At 40.2% G+C, this 20089-nt stretch overlaps 1 protein-coding gene across 6 annotated transcripts in view; it reads left to right on the forward strand.

Annotated features, from left to right (window-relative positions):
* pald1a (phosphatase domain containing paladin 1a) overlaps window positions 1–20089 on the forward strand; it is a 57309-nt gene that overhangs the window by 13484 nt on the left and 23736 nt on the right. For all 6 annotated transcript variants that reach the window (XM_010780884.1, XM_010780885.1, XM_010780883.1 and 3 more), the window contains 11 exons: window positions 407–555; window positions 694–790; window positions 1158–1262; window positions 1590–1685; window positions 1782–1916; window positions 2180–2296; window positions 2726–2905; window positions 3011–3208; window positions 3697–3837; window positions 3960–4031; window positions 7897–8037. In XM_010780884.1, coding sequence (XP_010779186.1) covers window positions 407–555; window positions 694–790; window positions 1158–1262; window positions 1590–1685; window positions 1782–1916; window positions 2180–2296; window positions 2726–2905; window positions 3011–3208; window positions 3697–3837; window positions 3960–4031; window positions 7897–8037 — 1431 coding nt within the window. The remainder of the gene's footprint in view (window positions 1–406; window positions 556–693; window positions 791–1157; window positions 1263–1589; window positions 1686–1781; window positions 1917–2179; window positions 2297–2725; window positions 2906–3010; window positions 3209–3696; window positions 3838–3959; window positions 4032–7896; window positions 8038–20089) is intronic.

The following is a 20089-nucleotide window of genomic DNA, read 5'->3' on the forward strand; positions in this document are numbered from 1 at the left end:
GATGTTCCCTCACTATTTTGGTGGTTTAAACAGACTTTTAATTTAGACATACCTGAACTCTTACATTTCCATTGTATTGCGTAGCATTGATTTTGTGACATTTACACCTCAGGAGAAAAACTACGCTAAATTATGTTAATAATTTGGCCTTCTTTTTTTTATATCCCTTTTTGGCGTTATGCCGACTTTCTTTCTCTCTTTTTATTTTTCTTTCTTCATGTCCCTTTAGGGGCTCCGTAATGTTCTTTTCAATTACTTTGTGTAGCAGGTTATATATAACCATTTGGTCCTAAAAACGTCCTCTTTCCAACCAGATTCAAGCCAATTTAACCTCCCTAACAACCTTAATGATATACCACAGTGCATCTGAGTTAGTGACAGTGTTCTGTATGTGCTCTGCTTCCAGGAGAGCCCCAGCCTGTCTCTGGGACACGATGCGTCCCGGCCGCTCCCCGCTCTGCTCTTCAGCTGCCAGGTGGGCGTCGGCAGGACCAACCTCGCCATGATCCTGGGCACGCTGGTCATGAACCGCCTGAGGGGTGACTCACAGCCGCAGTAAGAGCTTAACCATATTTGGAAAAACTTTGGAATGACATCACATAAAACCTCATCACAAATGTTTTGATGCAGCATAATGGACATGTTCTAATGCCAGGTTGGATAGGAATTCACCTTGTTTGTGTCATTTTGCAGAGTTGAGAATACAGCAGCTTCAGAGCCCAAACCACTGTTCAAGGTCATTGAGTCTCTGATCAACAAGCTGCCCAATGGACAGCAGGTCATGGAAGAGGTAAAGCAGAAAATCAACACCACCACAACATGCGGTTTAACAAAGAAATGAGGACAAAGCATCTTCTGGTCCTTAACAACAAGTCTCACACTCCTCTTTTCAGTGACATACGAGACATCTTATGTTCGGCAGTTAAGCGATTGAAAGTCATTTGTAAATACATAGATTAAGGATATTCCAAAGGTGGAGGAGTAATAGTTGGAAAGTTGTAAAACCTTATCAAATGCATGTTTATTTATATATCTTAAAACATTTCCGGAGAGGATCTGTTAATTAAAGATATTTTAAAGGTAGAAAGTTGGTTATTTTCATTCTATTTCTCTTTTAATGAATTGTAAGTTGTTAATGTCTTGTTTTCATCTTACAGGTTGACCAGGCTATCAACCTGTGTTCAGAAATGCACAACATAAAAGAGGCAATATATGAGAACAAGAGTAAGCTGGAAGGAATCGGAGAAGATTATCAAATTCAGGTTAGTAATGACCCCTTTTCTTGTGATTTAGCATTGCCTACATCAACCAGGAATTGTGCAATAGATGTTCATTGATTTCCAACTGCTCCTGTTGCTCCATTTATATGCTGCTGAATAAAGTAGAAATCAAAGTCGGATTATGATCATCACGTTGATGATGACGGAAAGAAGGCCTTATCAAGGTGGGCCCTTGAGCTGTTGAAGGACTTTAAAGAACACCATTTTCGCTCATCTGGAAATCATAGGGTTGCAACAAATAAAAAAGAGCCTTCATAGAAATAACAGTAGCAACTTTGAACGGATAATAACAAGTGTGTTTGTTTTCAGGGAAGCAGTACCAAAGACTACTTTCTCTTCAGAACCATGCAGAGCTTGGAGCGCTACTTCTACTTGATTGTATTTAATGCATACCTTCATGAACAGGTACTATTTTTTTCTAAATATCCTTATTGATATGAGTGACAAAATGTACAAGCCATTAAAATAATCTGAGTTGTAACTATATGTTGGATTTTGCAGTTTCCTCTCGCCTTCATGTCCAACTTCAGCCATTGGATGTGCCGCCATGCGTGGCTCTACAGGTTACTGGCCTGCATGGACCTATCACAGCTGTCCGCTTCGGCCGAGCTGGTCACCAGAGGAGCTCGCGTCCTGGTGAGGAAATCAGGCGCACACACAGAAGATTTACTATTGATTATATCTGTGTCTCTTCTCTGAATCCAAAACCAATATTGTGCATTTGTCTTCAGTGTTTCTGCATACAAATGCTACTGCTACTTAAATACTGATAGAGCTTGTCACATCTCAATCTTTACTTCTCAGATATCTCGCAGTCTTCCTACGCAGTTATGTAATCATCTGTATCTTCAAATGCACTATATATTAAATGTGATGTATAACTGCTTGTTTGTGCACAGGTTGCTGATGAGTGTTTGGCTCCCGACGTGCTCAGCACAGTGAAGGAGATGAAGGCGGTCAACTTCAGACGAGTGCCCAAGATGCCTGTTTATGGAATGGCTCAGCCAACATCGGAGGTGCAGCAATCTTATCATCACATTCATGGAAAAACTCTTATTTATTTGAGACTATATCGAATCAAACACATCCTTAACATCCTTCTGAGAGGATTACTTGAAATGCTTGTCTTTCTAAGTGGATTGTTTTTGGCTTATTAGGATCAAAACAAGTGAAGACTGATGGAGGAGCACTAGCAAGAGATATTCTTTGATACAATGTGAAAAAATCAGTCTTTACAATTCCCATTTATCCCAGAAAACTGAAGCTTTGAACACACAAGTTTGTAAAAAATGCCATCTTGCATTCAGGAATATCCATTAGATTATAAATAGACCTAGTAGGAGAGACTCATCATGATTTTAGCTCGCACGTTCACCTCAGGATACTGGAGCCGGACATTCAGCTCTAATCATAAACTTGCTGTGTGTGTGTGTGTGTGTGTGTAGGCTACCGGAGTAGTGTTGGCCCATCTGACTGATGAGAAAAGGAAGCACGGCCACGTGTTGTGGGTCAACCTGCAGGAGGAGCTGGTGCTGGAAGCAAACGGTCAGATCTTCACACCGAGGGAGCCCTCGTGCCTGGACCAGCACATTGCTGTCCCATCGTCTGACCCACAGCTGATAGAGGTACAGTGATGCTTTTTGGGAGCTTTTAAGGGCAGATTCAATCGGAAATTGGCCTAGCAGAAGTGAAAATACTCAAATGTCCGCCCCGCCCCCCCCTGCGTGTAGAAACTGGAGAAGTCTCTGAAGGAGGAGATCCTACAAGCTCAGAAGTGGCTCGAGGTGACGCTGGAGCGGGAGAAACAGATGAAGATGTTTAAAAGTTGCCTGACGGTCCAGGAGATCTTCAACCAGCACAAGAGCTCCTACCAGGGCCTCGTCAGCAAACGCATCCCCCTGCCGGACTGCAGCCCCCCAAAGGAGGAGGTAATCATGTGAAGGAGGTGCATGATAATAACAACACGTGTGCTCACAAACATGCAGGCATGAGGAGCAGAAGTAGCTCATAGGTTCCCTTTAACGCTAAATAGACGTGACAATGAATAGGCTTTGTGCTCCCTCTAGTGGTGAATAATCTTAATGTGGGCCTTTTTAAAACATGATGATGTACAGGTCAAGTTATTGTTCACAACAGCATATTATGTTTTATTTTCTTTATTTTTATGTATTCAGTTTAGATTTCTATTAGAATGGATGGGTTTGAGTAAAATCAATCAGTCTCAGTCATATCAATGTATTCTATGGTCACACAAATATATACATTTAAGACTTTCAGTCATGAATGTACTTTTTAATATGTTGTAACTTTGTATTGATTTCCCTATGAAACCTAGATAAAGGTTAGCCAATGAAATGCTTTGCTAGAGTTTGAATGTGTTTTTTAATACATGAACTCTGTGTGGTCTCATCCTCAGGACTTTGATAAGCTGTTGGAGGCCATGAAGAGTTCCTTGGCTGAAGACTCACACTCAGCCTTCGTTTTTAACTGCTCCAACGGCAAAGGCAGGACCACGACCGCCATGGTCATCTCTGTTCTCACTCTGTGGCACTTTAATGTAAGACGCTTCATTGAGTTTTCCTCAGTATGTTAATACAGTTTTCCTTAAAACATCTTGAAGGAAAAAAATATGTTTTCATGGTCAAAAGTAACATGAAAAACTGTTTTCGTGACCTGCAGGGTTTCCCAGATTTTGGTGAAGATGAGTTTGTGAGTGTTCCTGACGCCAAGTACACAAAAGGAGAATTTGAGGTATGTTCACAAAAAAACAACGCCTTCTCAAGCTGGAAACACGTATTAACAATACATACTGCTGACCTCAAAGACTGTTTCAGTCAACAAGTTAATTCCTATTGACGATAACACATAAATGAATTGGTCAATCAACACCATTTTTGGAAATCATCTTAGTCGTTTGTATTCAAATATTCCATTGTCCTTAATTTCACGATTTATTGTTATTCTTTTTCATACACGGTAGTGAATTTTATATCTTTGGCTTTAAATGAGGATCAAACTAATAAACTGCGTTATATTATGGTAGAAGCAGTAGTGTTAGTAGATAGTCCTGTATTATTTTGTAACTTCTCTGTTGATGAGGCTTGAATTTCTTTAGTTTACTCTTATTTCTTTGTTTGTTCAACTAAAATGTGCATGCTGTTGCTGTGAGCTTAAAATGCATGAACCTTCTCTGCACATTTATCTCAGTCCTTAGAAATGAAAACTTTAATATTTTATTAACTGTGGCTGAGAATGAGAGTTTTCTGAAATCCTCAGTGTTCCCCCAGTACACCTTACAAATATATATTAAGGGGAAATGTTCAGCGTTTTTTCCACTCTGCACCTGTGATTGAAAGCTTTGGCCAAACAAAGCGAGAAGCCAAAGCCTTTCTGCTCCGGTCTGAATAGTGTCTGTGAATTAGAGCCGCCTGGTGTTTTTCTTGGTTCAGAGTTGTGTCTGTGAATCTGTGTTTGGCCCCTGCTGGCCGTGTCCTCGGCTCCATAAAAATGGACACACACAGCCCTCTGCGGGCTCACAATGCTGCATGCCAATCACAGCAGAGCGGCCACCCGAGTTTCTGGGATACACAGAGTGGTCGCCGTGGAAACCTTGTCTGCCTCCAGTTTAACCTCTAATGGATTTGTGATGTTGCCATCCCCAGTGCATTATTTGCCAACAGCGTGTTGCCATGGCTGTGAAGTCCAAAGCACCATGTGATGGGGGGGCTGCTGTGGTGTGATGTAATCCTCTCCTGGTGTGATGTTGCATTGTGGATCCCAGTCATTGCCTGGTTGATGGAGTATCTGCAGCACTGTTACGATGTCCATAACGTGGCTTTAAATAATACTTATTTTATTTGGTTACTAACTAGTGAAAAAGTTAAGGATTTCTATTGAAGTTTAAGGTGTATTTTTTCTGAGGTCTTGGTAGAAACCAAATACAGAGATAAAAGAGAGATTGTTCAACTATATAATACTTAAATTCATCAGGTAGTCAGGTGGACGGCTTCCAACAAAGACAATGTTGCTCTTTGCTGCTTGTTGTGTGAATAAACAACTGTTTGCCATCAACACATTTGCCATTTCAGCTTCAACATAAAATAATTGAGTGTTTGCAACTTGTTTCTGCTGCCTCCAAGTGGCCAGAAAAAAAAGGGTTTTCAATTAATCCATCCGTTTGACTTTAGGCTTCATTCAAACAAATCAGCCGTTGTGGTAATCAGGTCAGGGTTGTGCAGATTTGTGGAAATGTCACATGAATGGCCTATTTGATTGACCCATTTGATTTGAATGCCTCATCGATTGCTCAATACATGATTGGCAATGGCACACTGATACCCATATGTTCCCCACTGCCATAGCCCAAATTCAATACCCACATTCAGTTGAATTGAATGATTGGGAAGTTCTACTCAACCGCTTACTCGTCCAGTTTGAGTCAGGAATAGCATTAATATGTTTTTTTTTTATCTTTATGTGTATTTGAAGTCCAAAAATCTTTCTAAAAATCCTTTTCCATAAGTAAATGTCCTTAAATGCCTTATTATTCATTTTAAACCATATCAATTTAAAGTGCACACGAAATATACCAAAGAGTTCGGATTGTAAACAAACTTTTTTTTCATTGACTTATGTCATATTAAATATTCTATGGCTTTTATTAATAAATATAAGGGGAGTTAATCATTCAGAGTAACGGAAAACTTTAATAACCGTGATAAGGTGATAACATAAGATATAGCCAGTGTAAAGTCAGTCTGGGTATGAAAAAGCGTCTCTTCGTTGTGGATTGGGACTTTTAGTGAAATACAGACTAGGTAAAATAAATGTAAAGGTTTTATGCCATAACCATTACAACAGTCATTAGGTCCGCTTATTATCGTCTGAAGAATATGTCAAGGATTAAAAAACTAATGTCGCTGCTCGATTCCTCACTGACACTAGAAAAGTGGATCACATCACTCCGGTTCTGAGATCATTACACTGGCTTTCAGTCGACCAAATAATTGATTTTAAAATACTACTGCTAGTTTTTAAATCACTAAATGGCTTAGGACCAAGGTATATAGACGACCTCCTCCATCACTATGAACCATCTAGGAGTCTCAGGTCCTCTGGGTCGGGTCTGCTCTCTGTTCCCAGAATAACAACTAAACATGGAAAAGCAGCTTTTAGTTATTATGCCCCGACAATCTGGAACAAACTGCCCGAATCGTGCACGTCCACTGAAACACTTCCTATTTTCAAATCCAGACTAAAAACGCACCTATTTGCCGCTGCTTTTAATTGAGCTGCCCATACTCACACTACAGTATGCCTTTTAGTCATGTATTCTGTACCGGCTGTGTTTATTTATTTTTTTAATTTCATTATCTTTGCTTTTTATAGCTGTTTTTAAATGCCATTTAATAATCTATTTATGCTGTATTTGTTCTTAAATGTCTTTTGTTTTTATTTTGTAAAGCACTTTGAATCGCCACGGGCTGAAAAGTGCTATATAAATAAAATTGCCTTGCCTTATGCAATCTGAAAAAGCTTGTGTTTTTCAGAAGGACAGTGGTCAGGCTGCACTCTCATGCTGCAAGCCTGTAACACACGGCATAAGTTAATAAGGTTTTTTCCCTACAGGCATGTTCTGTCCTCTGATCCTCTCTTTGGTGTTCCTCCCTCTGTGCCTCCTGCTGCCCCTTCTTATCTTTGTTACCATCAGTATCCAAAGAAAACCGGCTGTAGAGGGACTAACAAGCATGTCCAGTAAATTAGCCTGCCTCAGTAGACTGCCACACAGTGCTGATGGAAACGTTCCCTGTGTTAGATGGGTCACCACTGTTAATGAACGTGCTGATACACACTCACACCAAAATCTCAATTAGGTCATTAGGTAATAAACCCAGCAGAGTGTTGCACAATGAACCGTTATCAAAAGAGCTCACAGGATGTACACTTGCCTGGTTGTTTTGAGCCGTTTTCACAGTGCTTTGATGAATATAATTGTATTGTAAGTGGAAATGGCATGATGAGGCCAGATGCTGCTGTTGCTTTAAGCCAAGGCAATAAGCAACTGCCTTTCGCCTATTGCATAGTTTCATACGTAAAGACAATACATCTCTTTAATAATTCACAAATGAATATAACATACAGTACAAGAATAGAAACCAACATTCTATGCAGGTAATGTCAAATGTAATTATACTTATATTGCATATTTATTAACTGTTAAAAAAAACATTTCAAGTTTGATCTCCCCACATACAAAAGCAACATCAATTAGAAACCTGCCAAAAGCGTAGAAACATGGACATGTTACGATTTCCAGGACCATTATGTTTTTCAGCTTTTTTCATTACATTTCGATTGGAGAGTTCAACAGATGTAAAAGAAACTTGAATCTTGTAATGTGCTTTCTTCGGATTTTACAACTGGCAAACAATGGTGTTGCTGCACCTGCTTCTTCCTTAGGTGGATCAATCATTACACTGACATTAGGTGTTAGGCTACGTGGGAGGCAGATGTACAAGTGTTGGTGTTTTAAAAAAAAAATACAGTCATACCCCAACTTTTGAAACAATCTTGAAATCTTTGTAACACGCTATAACAACGTGTGTCTGCTGTGCAGGTCGTGATGCAGCTGGTGCGTCTACTCCCTGATGGCCACAGGATGAAAAGGGAGGTGGACATGGCCCTGGACTCCGTCAGCGAGACCATGACCCCCATGCACTACCATCTGCGAGAAATCATCATCTGCACATACAGACAGGTACAGAACATCTCCCTGGAGTATTCACCACCTGGTAAATTCATAGGGAAAGCGATGAACAGATCTTCAGCATGTGAACAAATATAATAGTGAACTTTCAGAGATCAAGGTAGACAAAGAAAATAGGGCATTTATAGATAAAAATAGTGTCCATCTTTGTGATAAATATATAATGCAATGTGTTGTGTATTCTAAGCAAAGAATCATGATGCATTCCTCTGAACTTTTCTAGACGATGTCTTAAATATTTAATGAGAAGAATAACAAACACTGCATATTTATGAATCATCCCCCTCATAGTGTGACTAAATCAGCATGCTAATGAGGATTTGGGTGCAGTTACGTTTGAGCCCGATAGATGGCGTCATGAACTTGTTGAGGTGTTTTTGTTGGATCCCAGACACATGAATGAGGGAGATTCACTGAACTTGGAAGTGATTGTGGTGCAACATAATTTATCTCTAAAACTCAATGGGATTCCTCTGGGTCTAAATGTTAAAGAGAGAGAGGGGGAAAAAAAGGCAGGAGAAGAATTTACCTCTTGAAGTTTTATTAAGTGTGCCTGCTGTACAAAGTATCACTGAATCTTTATTGGCTGAATCAGCTTTCTAATAGCTCATCCTGATTGTACAACATTGCTGTTTCTTTAAGGCTTTTCTAAGGACATTTCAGATTTTTAAATACATGCGTAATGCATGGAACTCACTCTAAGGCCTATACCAAAAACCTCTTAAATCCCCCCAATTTCTGCTCTTCTTGCACACTTTCTTTGTCAAATCAATAGACAGATTTGTCTTCTCCTGCCCAATGTTACCCCATTGTGACATAACTATAGTTTTTTTTAATACAAAGTTTGAAAGCACTGAGAATGTTGAACAAAAGTATACTTGAGCTTTTCATTAAAGAGCTACAGTAATGAAAGCATACTGCAACAGCTCCTATACAGTAAACACTTGGTATGTTTATACATAGACGTCTTAAAGCTTTTATGTCTTTATAGCAAATGCCCATAAGGAGAGAAAAAGCTGAATCTTTGCATGAGGGAAAAAAAGAATGAATGGCATATCTAAAAGATTATCCAGGACAAAAGAGAACAAAATGAGTAGTGGGGCTTTGAAGACTTATCTGGACAAGGTCTCTCCTGATGCTGTGGCCTCTGCAGGACCACGGCTCTGTTTTAGCCATTTGTAATGCAGACTGTAATCATTGTGCCTCTGTGCACCGTCAGCCGTTCTGAGCGCGCTGGAGGCACCCGGTCCTGTCTCCACCGTATCAATGGGCCTCATTGTCCCAGGGACCTTGTCTTTCGCCTCGATTCTCTCTCCGTCTGTCACTCTCTGATGCCAGGCTCCAGGAAAAGCCTCGCGCTGGGCTCACTTTCAAATCTATCAAGTCATTTGTTTGGTCATTGCATCTATTTTAACACAACAATTTAAACAAGTTTTGTTTTTTTAATATTCTTAGGTTAAAGTGCCTGAGCTTTATTCAAATTATTTAATTGATTTGAAGAATGGGTTCCTATGTTTGTATTTATGCCCATTTCTAACAGTAATAATAACATCGGACCCTTTAGTATTGTTTTTATACCTTTGGTTTGTATCATGAACCCCGATGAGGACACGATCCAAGTTTTTTTGCAATTCGATGGTTGGAGGCTGTAACACAAAAAGCAGCGCGTCGATGAGGAAACGGACAGCATTTAAAACCGTAACATAAACAAAAACAGCTTGGAATGTGTTTTTACAAAGATGGAAATGTGAATGTTTGAAAGACCTCAAGGACACACACGTGTTTTGGTGACAATACTTCTGTAAACAACATCGCTTATCCATTTTAAACAAACTCCACAGTTCTCAAGAGTTATTTGAAAGAGAAAAAAAATATAGTGAAAAAGGACATTATCATCCAAACAATCTGTTGTAAACATCCGTTAAAGTCTACGGACTGACGTTATGGTTCAAAATGAGCTTTTAACCATTTTAATTACAATACTGAACCTATAGGTTGTTTTTTTTGCCTCATTAGACTTCATCTTTGCGACGTTGTTGTTTCCATATTTACTTGGTTATGATAATATGTTATCATAACCAATAGAAACAAAGGACCCACATTTGTAATAACCCAAAATGATGGTATAATCCTGCTATAGCGGACCCCCGGTTGGCACTTCAGTCCCCTTTCAGCCTTTTCCTTTCTGCTAGAACCGGCAGGCCAGGTGATAAACAAATCCAGATGTTGCTAGAACCCGGCAGGCGAGAGAGGGGGGAGAAAAAAGTTGGGGAAGAAGAGGGGGAAAAGTTTTACCCCCAAACTCCCTCCCTCTCTTCCCGTAGCCCTCCCTCTTCCATAGGACCCTCCTCCCCTTTGACAGTGGTTGGAAAATGTGTCTTTGATAGAGAAAAAATATATTTACACTGGGACCCGAACCATCCGCCAGCTCCCAGAGGGGCCTGGGAAGGGGAGAAGGTAGGGGGGTGGGGATGGGTTCTTCTTGAAGGGCCTGTAAATCCCTGCTGCCAACCAGGCGTGACCTCGCGTGGCAGATGCGTCCTCCAACATCAAGGCCTACGCACTGGAGAGGCTTCTTCCTCTCCTTTCTCTCCTCTCCCTCCTCTCTCCTCCTCCTCCTCCTCCTCCTCTCTCCTCCTCCTCCTCCTCCTCTTGAATCAGCTGTGGGGGCCTTTCTTTCCAACATCAAGCTGATTTGAGACTGAAAATCACCTTTAGCAATCTACACAGTGGCATATACTTTGATATTTTTCGTCCCTTTCTTTGTGGGGCTTTACAGGTGTCAATGCGACACAGGCTGAATTTGTTGTAGAAGTGGAAAAGATATCGAGTTCAGCAGGGAATCAGATATTCTTTTCAGCCGATACACCAACATCATCACAATCTCTCATGTTTCACCTCCTACCCCTCTTGTTTTTAGGAGTGACCTGGTGTGCATCCAGCAACCAAAACCATCCTGATATCATTTCATTTTGGAATACTCAATCTCAGCAGGTTATTATTTTTCTCTGTTTGTCCAGTAAAATAGACAGCTCTATCATACCTACCATTGCATTTTACACCACCAGGAAGGAAATAGCACAGCCTTATCTGATCCATCCTGACTTCTCACAGGCCTGTAGAGAAAATGTGATCACTGCAGATCGCCGTCTTCCAGCTAGTCCATCAAGAGACTATTAATAGCAAAGAGTGCTGAGTTGTAGAAGTAGAGATTGTCACAACCGACAATCTCAGAAACCCAACGCCTAATCCCTTGTGTATGTTGAGAGTTTCATCTACTTTACTGTCACCTCTATTTTCAAAATTGAATGCTATTTCTCCCAGGTGGGGAGAAAACAGAATCACACTGAGCCTGTGTGTGTGTGTGTGTGTGTGTGTGTGTGTGTGTGTGTGTGTGTGTGGTGTGTTGTTGTGTGTTGTGTGTGTGTGTTAGTGTTGTCGGTGGTGTTGTTGTTTGTGTGTTGTGTGTTGTGGGTGTGTGTGTGTGATGTTGTGGTGTGTGGTGTGTTGTGTGTGTGTGTGTGTGTGCTGTGTGTTGTGTGTTAAGTGTTTGGTGTGTGTGTGGTTGTTGTGTGGTGTGGTGGTGTGAAGGCCCTCATGGTTTGGACGGGGCAGTGGAAAAATATTTTCAGAAAGGGGAGAATGCTGTGAGCAGGTTTTGTTGAGGAAAGGTAGTTGACGTCTTGAGGGGGAGGTACCGCAGAGGGGGAACGACCCAGCACTGACAGCCAGATTAATTTGACTAACGAAGAAGAGCGAGGGATTAGAAAAGAGAGATCGGGAGGGTGAGCGTGAAGAAAGTGAGCAAGAGGCAGTCACGCTGGAAGGTTAAACAATCACGTCCACATTCTTAAACCTCACACTTTAATCTTAGCTACCTTCTAAGTATTCCCTTAGCTCGAGAGTCTTTGTGTCAACACGTTTCTTCTCAATTAGGATGGTCACTTGACATAAGTGGTCCAATTACGAGGTGGAGTTGGTAACAGCCAAGAGAAATATTGGCAGGAAAATGAGCCCACCTGAAGGAGAGACAGGTTCTTCTTCATGGCTCAAGTGCGTGTTGACTCCTGAAAAGAGGCTCTCATTAAGGTCCAGTGGGAGGGAGCAAAGTGGGAGAGCCAGAGGTTGTTGTTTTTATTCATAATTTCCAGCCTCTCACATGCCAATGGCAATAGCAGTATTTGCTGTGGCTGTCTACAAATGGCTTATTTTGACCGAATACCATCTGAGCAGGTGCAAGCAGCTGAACTATGTGGACACCGTCTCTCTGTGCAATATTAGTCCAGGGAGTTGTGATGCAGTTCTACGTATGTTTGTGTGAGTGTGTGTGTGTAGCAGTACGCGTAAAGGTAAATAAAGCATCCCTGGGGACTTTCTTGGGGGGTGTGGTCAGCGGGAGGGGTTATACACAGCTGCTTCTAGTCAGCTGCTTTCCGACATCACGTTTATCTTAAGGCAAGTTTAAATGACTTCCAATCATATTCCAAAATGTAGTGAGAGTTTGATGCGCACACTGATGTCTGAAATGATGCTTACATTCCTTGTGATGCTGATGCTTACCTCATATATTACGATATGATGATTTATGTGCCTTGTTTATGAAGTGTGAAGAATAGATTTGACATGCAGCAGATACCAATGGCCCCAAGATCCTTGTGACAATTGAAATTATCTTTACCTACGTTTCCTATTCTCTATTATCAGGCCAATCAGAGTCCTTTTCAAAATGATGATTCACCTGTATCAATGGACCCTAATATCCAGTGGAAGGTAAAGAGAGGGCAGGTTTTTTCTTCAAACCCGACGATTTCACTGATTAGCACATCGTCACCCATAGCCGGGGACTAATCAGTGAAACCAACAGGTGCACTGCAATATTATAACAATTACACACACCCCTGAATCACAATCAAGTTCAGACTTCTTAGTGCTCTAACAAATGTTTAACAACCACGGCTGTGTTCAAAGTTTCAATGGCTTTGTCACTTTATACTGTAAAGCGGCACTTTGCTGCTATATACAGCTGTCTGAAGCGTTATTCACACAGCAGGCATTTCAACAGCCCATGAGATTTAAAATAATATTCCCACCTAACTCTTAACAATCAGAACTTGTGTACTGCGTACTTTTGGTAAACAACTTTCAATTTGGATTTAGTCATAACCTGAAACCTCCATATCAATTCTTGCAGCCCTTAATCTATATTCCAGGTTTATGGTACAGCTAACTAAGAAGGGACAATCTATGCAATGCAATTCAAAAAAATGATCATCAATTGAGTCAACATTGAAACAATAACCTACATGAAAATAGAATTCATGCAAGGCTGATTTATGAGACTGCGTTAGTAAGGCAAAACATATTCACAAGTATTGAATATTCTTAGGCCAATTATAAAGTTTACCCACATGTAATATGCAGTATGTGGGAATCTGATTATAAAGTGTTGCTTCTTGCTTCATCTAAACAAATTGAAACTGCATCAAGTGATTTTCAGTTGCCTCATTTCACATTCAGCATGAAGCAACATCCCACAGGGTCTCCTGCTCTCACCAGCTGTTGTTTTTGAGTCCAGAATAAATATTCTTTTACATTTTTGTATCCAACTTGATCTACAAATCTGTGGAGAAATGTGCCGGTGTGTGGTGAAATGGCGTTTTTTTCCTGTTAAGAGCCACCTGTTAAAATCAGCTTTCGTTTCACACTGGGCAGGTAGTGTTTTGTAACGTTGTGGGATCTGTTTATACGATACAGCAGGGTTTATGTTTTTTTCAGTCCAGCTCATAAAAACAATGAGCCGCTGAACAACAAGCTGCTGAGGGCTGTGAAAGCGCTGCAAGGTATCATTTAATTATAGGGAATCATTAAATTCATTTGTTTTTAAAAGCATCACCTGCTGCAACTTTCATCTGAAAATGTGAACAGCATGTCTAGGTCATTAGCATTAACTAGATACCTTGTTAACATTCTTCATAATTAACCCTTAATAGGAACCATTACACTTTTGAAATATTTTTATTAAAAAAAAGCCTTTTTCTATCTACAGCTTTACTTTGTCTGATATAATACATGTCTATAAAATAAATCTGTCTACTTTAATCTCATTACGTGTTTAACATAACTCCAAAACATTTTTACTTATTAATTTATTGATCAATCATGAGTTAAATGTCAACCATTTTTAATTAGCATAAAGCATTTATGCAACAGCACATTCAATTCCAACAAATAACAAAAATACAAAGAAGTCTTGCATTAAAAATGAATTAAAAGCCTTTTATTACTGCATTTTTATTTCTAAAATGTTAAGTCTAGTTGAGTAACTACTGTAGATGACAGCATGGATCGAAAATCACTTCCTGTGTAGTTTTTCTTAATTAGTGTTTAATTATCTTGCATCATTATGTTGTCATTCATTTGAACTAACTGGCTAATCTCTGCCAAATGCCTGTACAGTTATTTACAAGTGTTTATTTCACACTTTTTTATTTATTTATTTTTTATTTTACCTTTATTTAACCAGGATAGGTCTCATTGAGATAAAAAATCTCTTTTTCAAGAGATTCCTGGCCCAAGAATGGTAACAGCATAGTTTCAGACAGTTTTACAGTTACAGACAATTTAAAAAAAATAAAAAAAAAGCTTTCCATGCAAAGGATCAACCTCTCATGCTTCACTCTACATGCTGACCACTTTATAAAGATATGTGTTTTTTTCTCCCCACCTATCCCCTTTTACCCTGAATAACTGAGCTGCCCCTTGCCTGCCCTTTGCTCTGACCTCCCTCATGGCCCCCACCCCCTCTTAACCACTGGCCCCACTGGTGCTTCAGACCTCACTGAGCACAGCACAGAAGGGTTGTCATGTTCTGCCCCCTCACACTAAACCTGTCACTCCCCCAGCCCCAAAGACCAGGAATAACTACCTCCAAAACCATGCATGAGTGTTTTAACATGCCCCCAGTAGCTTGACCCATGGTGTTCCACGTATCCTGTTGAGCCCCAAATCATTTCACCAGGAAAAGGTCCACCTTTTCTTGTCTAGGTTTTCACACTAGCTAGTCACGGGCACTGAACAAATAATTACGGGAATACAATCCCACCTGTGAAACCAGTTAAATGCCAACCATGTGCGATATGCAGGAGTCGTGACTGGGCTGTGTTGCACTTTCACAAAGCCCCACCAGGGAAGTGGTGTTTCGTACGTGAGGACAGTTGAGCAACATATGAATCCCGTGTTAACGACGGGGTAACTGTTCCTTAAGTGCAAACAACTCAGTCAGCAATGAACATTCAGAACCATGTTGTCAAATGAGTTTTTCACTGCCACAGAGACGTCTCCCAACACAAAACCCTGGACCTAATGCGGCAACATTCTCAAAAATGTCTGACGAAAGTCAGCCACACCTAACATTCAAAGCCACCCACATCTGCTATTACCCAGGTGTGAGTAATGAATCCCTCTTGATCATATATTCGAGGCATGTGGTTGATTGTTTATAATTAGCCTAGGTAATACCCCTAAACACTGTATAACGGCAGGTGTTGTGTGTGCAAATACTCTGGCAAATTCCCAAGAATAGGATGTACCAAAAAACTTCAGCTAGAGTGGAATTGAGATAGTGTCAAATAAAAAATAAAAAAATGTGATACTTCCTGTGCTTCATACTGCTGTTAGGGGAAATCCCAAACCCTCCCAGAGCAGTATGTGAGCTACTCGGCACACAATATCACCCTCCAAGGGTTTTTATTGTATTGCTTTGAGACCACACATTGAATAAAATAATCACTGTACTCTTAAAATTATAATAATTATTTTGATTATATGATATATTTGCATTTTCCCTCAAATGTCACCCATTTGTTTCTTAACAAATATATAAATATAGATTTTCATATATTGCCTTCTGCATCAGGCCCATTGCTCTTCTTCTTTCTTGGAAATACTCGTTCTAATGACACAGGTTTGATATGTGCTGGCATTTAAAAACGGGTGCGTATAAATAGATTCATGGCCTTCACACATTCCAAAGATTGACAGGTGCTCAGGTGGCGAAATCCATGTGTTGCGGTTTTTATGACTTGCCCTTAGACTGGCATATCCCGAGATCACACTGCAGATAGAAATAAAGTCTAGAGTCATGCCATCAGACCTGGAAGCAGGCACGTGCACACATAGACATCAAAGTGGGTTTGAGCCCCTGCCCTTTTTCTTCCTCCAGAGAAAGTGCCCTTTTTATTTTTTTATATAAATGAATATATATCTACTGCCGTTTGCGCACAGTTTCCCTTTCTAAAAATATATTTATTAAATGCAAAATTAAAATATCAGGTCGGGAGATTATACTGTGAAGTTCCGTAGCTCTCCCTCCCTCCCTCCCTCCCTCCCTCCACGTCTCCTGCACAGCGGTGCGGACATCGACAGTCACTTCAGACAGACAGGTAGCAGCACCTCCCACTTTACTGTCCCATGTTATGCTGGCTTCAGACAGACAGGTAGCAGCACCTCCCACTTTACTGTCCCTTCAGACAGACAGGTAGATGAACAAATTGCTAAACTGCCAGTGCCTCGAGTTTACAGCTAATTAGCTAAAAGACAAAACCAATATAGTTAGCTAAGGTAGGCTAGCTAAGGTAGGCTAGCTAAGGTAGGCTAGCTAAGGTAGGCTAGCTAAGGTAGGCTACTAGCTAATGGATAGGTTAGCTCAAGGTTTAGCTAAGGCAATGCATCATGGGCATACAGGCTAATGTACTGTATTTAAGGGGAGACACTTAAAGTGAATACAGTAAAATGTGTATCTAATAAGGTCATCAATCGCCACATTGATATGCAAAGTAGGCGTTAACTAGGCCTAATTAAAATGCACTAATCTGCATGCAGTTACCAAGGCATTGCTGGTGAAAAGGATCAAACTAAAAAACACATCACCTCACAACTTCCCCAGATAGTTACTGACGTCAGGTCAGTATTTCCCCCTGAAATGTTATGTTTAAATGCAGATAGCTTGAAATCTATAGATGAATTCAGACATGCAGTAACACGAACACCATTTATGTGTTTCTTAGAAGTGTTCTTTCCATTAAAGTGAAAGAAAACATGGAAGCAAAATAGACCAATATAACAAGTACATAAAAAAAGGATATTTTTGCCTGTAATGTCCTTAAACAGTAACTCCATCATTTTGATTGTTGGCTGCTCATTTAATAACTATTAATTGTACTAGTTTGTTGTCTGCTCGTGTGCATTGTGAATACTAAAGACCATTGTATCTGTGTTAGCTGATTATTTTGTAGAATTCTGTTGAGTATTATACAATTGCGTGAGGGTATTAAAAATAAATTGGTCAGTAAGTCAGAGATGTGCAACTATATTTAACTTTTTGTTTTAAAACATCTTTTTATAAATGATTATGGGAAGTGCCCTTTTTCTCACTTGAGCACCCGCCCCCCAAAATGTCTGTGCACGTCCCTGCCTGGGAGGATAATAACAATTGGCAAAATGAAACAATATCTTGGATGGGCAGAGAGACAGCTTCTGCTATTTAAAAATCCAAATGACTCATAGTGCAAAACTCAGTTCAAGACCCTTGATTTGCTGCCCACATGTCGGATCTTTGCAGTGAGTCAGGGACATCTACTGTAGTGTGGTGTTACCATAGCTGGCAGTTTCTGTGGAGGGAAACTTTCTATCCAATAAACCAGGTGAGGGTTAAGAACGGATACTTCATCTGTTCTGCTGGAGGCTATAGCAGGGGTGCTCAAACTCTTTTATTAAAGGTCCACTTGTGAACTTTATAAAAGGTCACTGGTCCGGATCAATGCCAGTAACACATTCAATACATACCAGTGTTTCCCCTACCATTGTCTTGGCGGGGCGCTGCGCCCTGCCAACGGAGCCCCGCGCCCTGCCTGAAATTACAAGGTGTTTTTTTTATTTATTTTTTTTATTTTTTATTATTTAAAAAAATATATATATACATAGCACCAAATTGCAACTGAAGTAATCTATCTACGGTCACGTTTCACATTGAACATGTTCTCTTTTATTAAATAAACCAAACGCCTATGTTATTTATCCAATGTGCATGTTTCAGTGCCCCACCTCTGCAAAAAAAGGCATTAGAAGCATTAGAAAGTCAAGGTAAACTTGCGGTCTGCAATGCGTGTCGCGCTCGCGCACACAAGTAAATATATGCATGATCATTCTCACAACGCGTCAGACACAAGAAAATATACATTAATTTACATCAGAATCAGATTTTTTTAATTTTATTTAGTATAATTCTTTTTTTATAATGGGACCACAGGGTTCGGTCCGGAGCGATTTGCAGTTCGGTCCGGAGTTTGAGAAGCCCTTGGCTATAGCAAGACTAGATGGAAAGCAACACTTGAATGGCATATTGACTTTGCCTTTGATCGACATGACTAAAGAAAAAGCATTGAAATGATTTGCTATTGGCAACTGTTACTGTGTTGAGTGCTATGGATGGATATGTTGTTGATTGGAAAGGAAAAACAGTTATTCTCCAAAACTGAAAATGAGCAAATATAAACAACAAGACTGGAAAAAAAGATGGAATAATTGTGAAAACAATATGGCAATTCAGTCTGAATTTCAGACAAGTAATATAGGAGGTCAATTTGTTAGCTTAAGTTATTTTTTTATTATAAACAACGGATTACATGACTATATGTGAGAGATGTCATTCATAGTGGTTAATTCAAAGAGAATCCAATGTTCAAATAGGGAAGGTTTAGCATGTTTGTCCAGGACTGTTAGCATGGTAACCCGTTTAGCATATTGGAAATGTATTAATGGAGATTTTGTCCTGTTTGTGATGCTAAATAGAGCAAGTCATTAAATTCCGGAGGACATTTCCAGTGGGATCCACGAATGACTAATTTCCCTCCAGGGGCAAAGTGTTGGACCACACTGTAGTGTGGCAGCAAAACAGCATGGTTGCCCCGGCAGCAGCTTTGTGACTCCCTCACCAGGAAAAAAAGTCCACCATCAATACATTTGTTTTCCATTAACCCCCTGCATCAATACAAAAGGACATTCGTGGCCAAGAGTACACATTTGATTTGAAGAACTCCGGGGGGTTTTGATTTATTTGAGGAGTTGTAGCTCGCAGTTATACCATTGTAATGTCCCAGTGTTGGGTTTGCATACAAGATATTTTGACAGCTCAGTAACTGATTGATTCACAGGGTCTCCATGTGCTCTGTTGCCAGGCATGTGCACGTACAGAATGTACCATAATGTATGTGGTTAATGTGGGCAGATATTCCAGTCAGTGTGTAGGCTAAGTTGATGAGCCCTTTCTCGTCTTGTGGTTTTGTAATCTCTGCTCACCAGACACGTGATGCTTTTCGGCATGGGAATTGAGCATTTTCTAGTCAATAGCCTATTGACTGTTGATTATACAGTGCAAGTTCCCCATGTTTTAGGGTTAATATAAATTAGATTAACCTTAGATGTAGGGTTAATCTAAATCTATATGTTAGATTCTTCACTAGAGCTGTTAAGTATGCATCTAAAATATGAAATAAAAGTTAAAATCATTATTCTGATAGAGATCACACCCTAGAGACTTGTTATGAGAAAGTATCTGAACTCTATGTCCAAACCAAGTTACATTCTCACATTATTTTCAAGCCCTTGGCTAGATGGATAGATCACGATATACAGTATGCAGATTGCCGCAGCTTGCCCCTTAAATCCACCTCAACCTCGGCTTCTTGATTTAATCAGCGTAGTGTGGCTGAGCGACTGGAAAAAGACAGACAGAGGATTGGAATCTGTTGAAACCATTAACATAAAGGCATCTCCGTCCCCTCCTCTCACTGGCTGCTACATGGCTTCTCTGCTCCCTTTTTTAAAAGAATGAGTTTTGGGCACCATCTTGATCCATAAAGATCAGTTCTGCAGCTTGAAGCCAGATGATATATAACTAAGATTGCTTTGTTACTGGCCAACCTGGCAGGCGGCAGACTGGGTGAGTGGATGGTTCTCAAAATAATGGCAGTGCATATACAAAAAA

This window comes from Notothenia coriiceps, unplaced genomic scaffold (genome assembly GCF_000735185.1).
Source record: "Notothenia coriiceps isolate Sejong01 unplaced genomic scaffold, NC01 NC01_scaffold00022213, whole genome shotgun sequence".
Classification (NCBI taxonomy): Eukaryota; Metazoa; Chordata; class Actinopteri; order Perciformes; family Nototheniidae; genus Notothenia; species Notothenia coriiceps.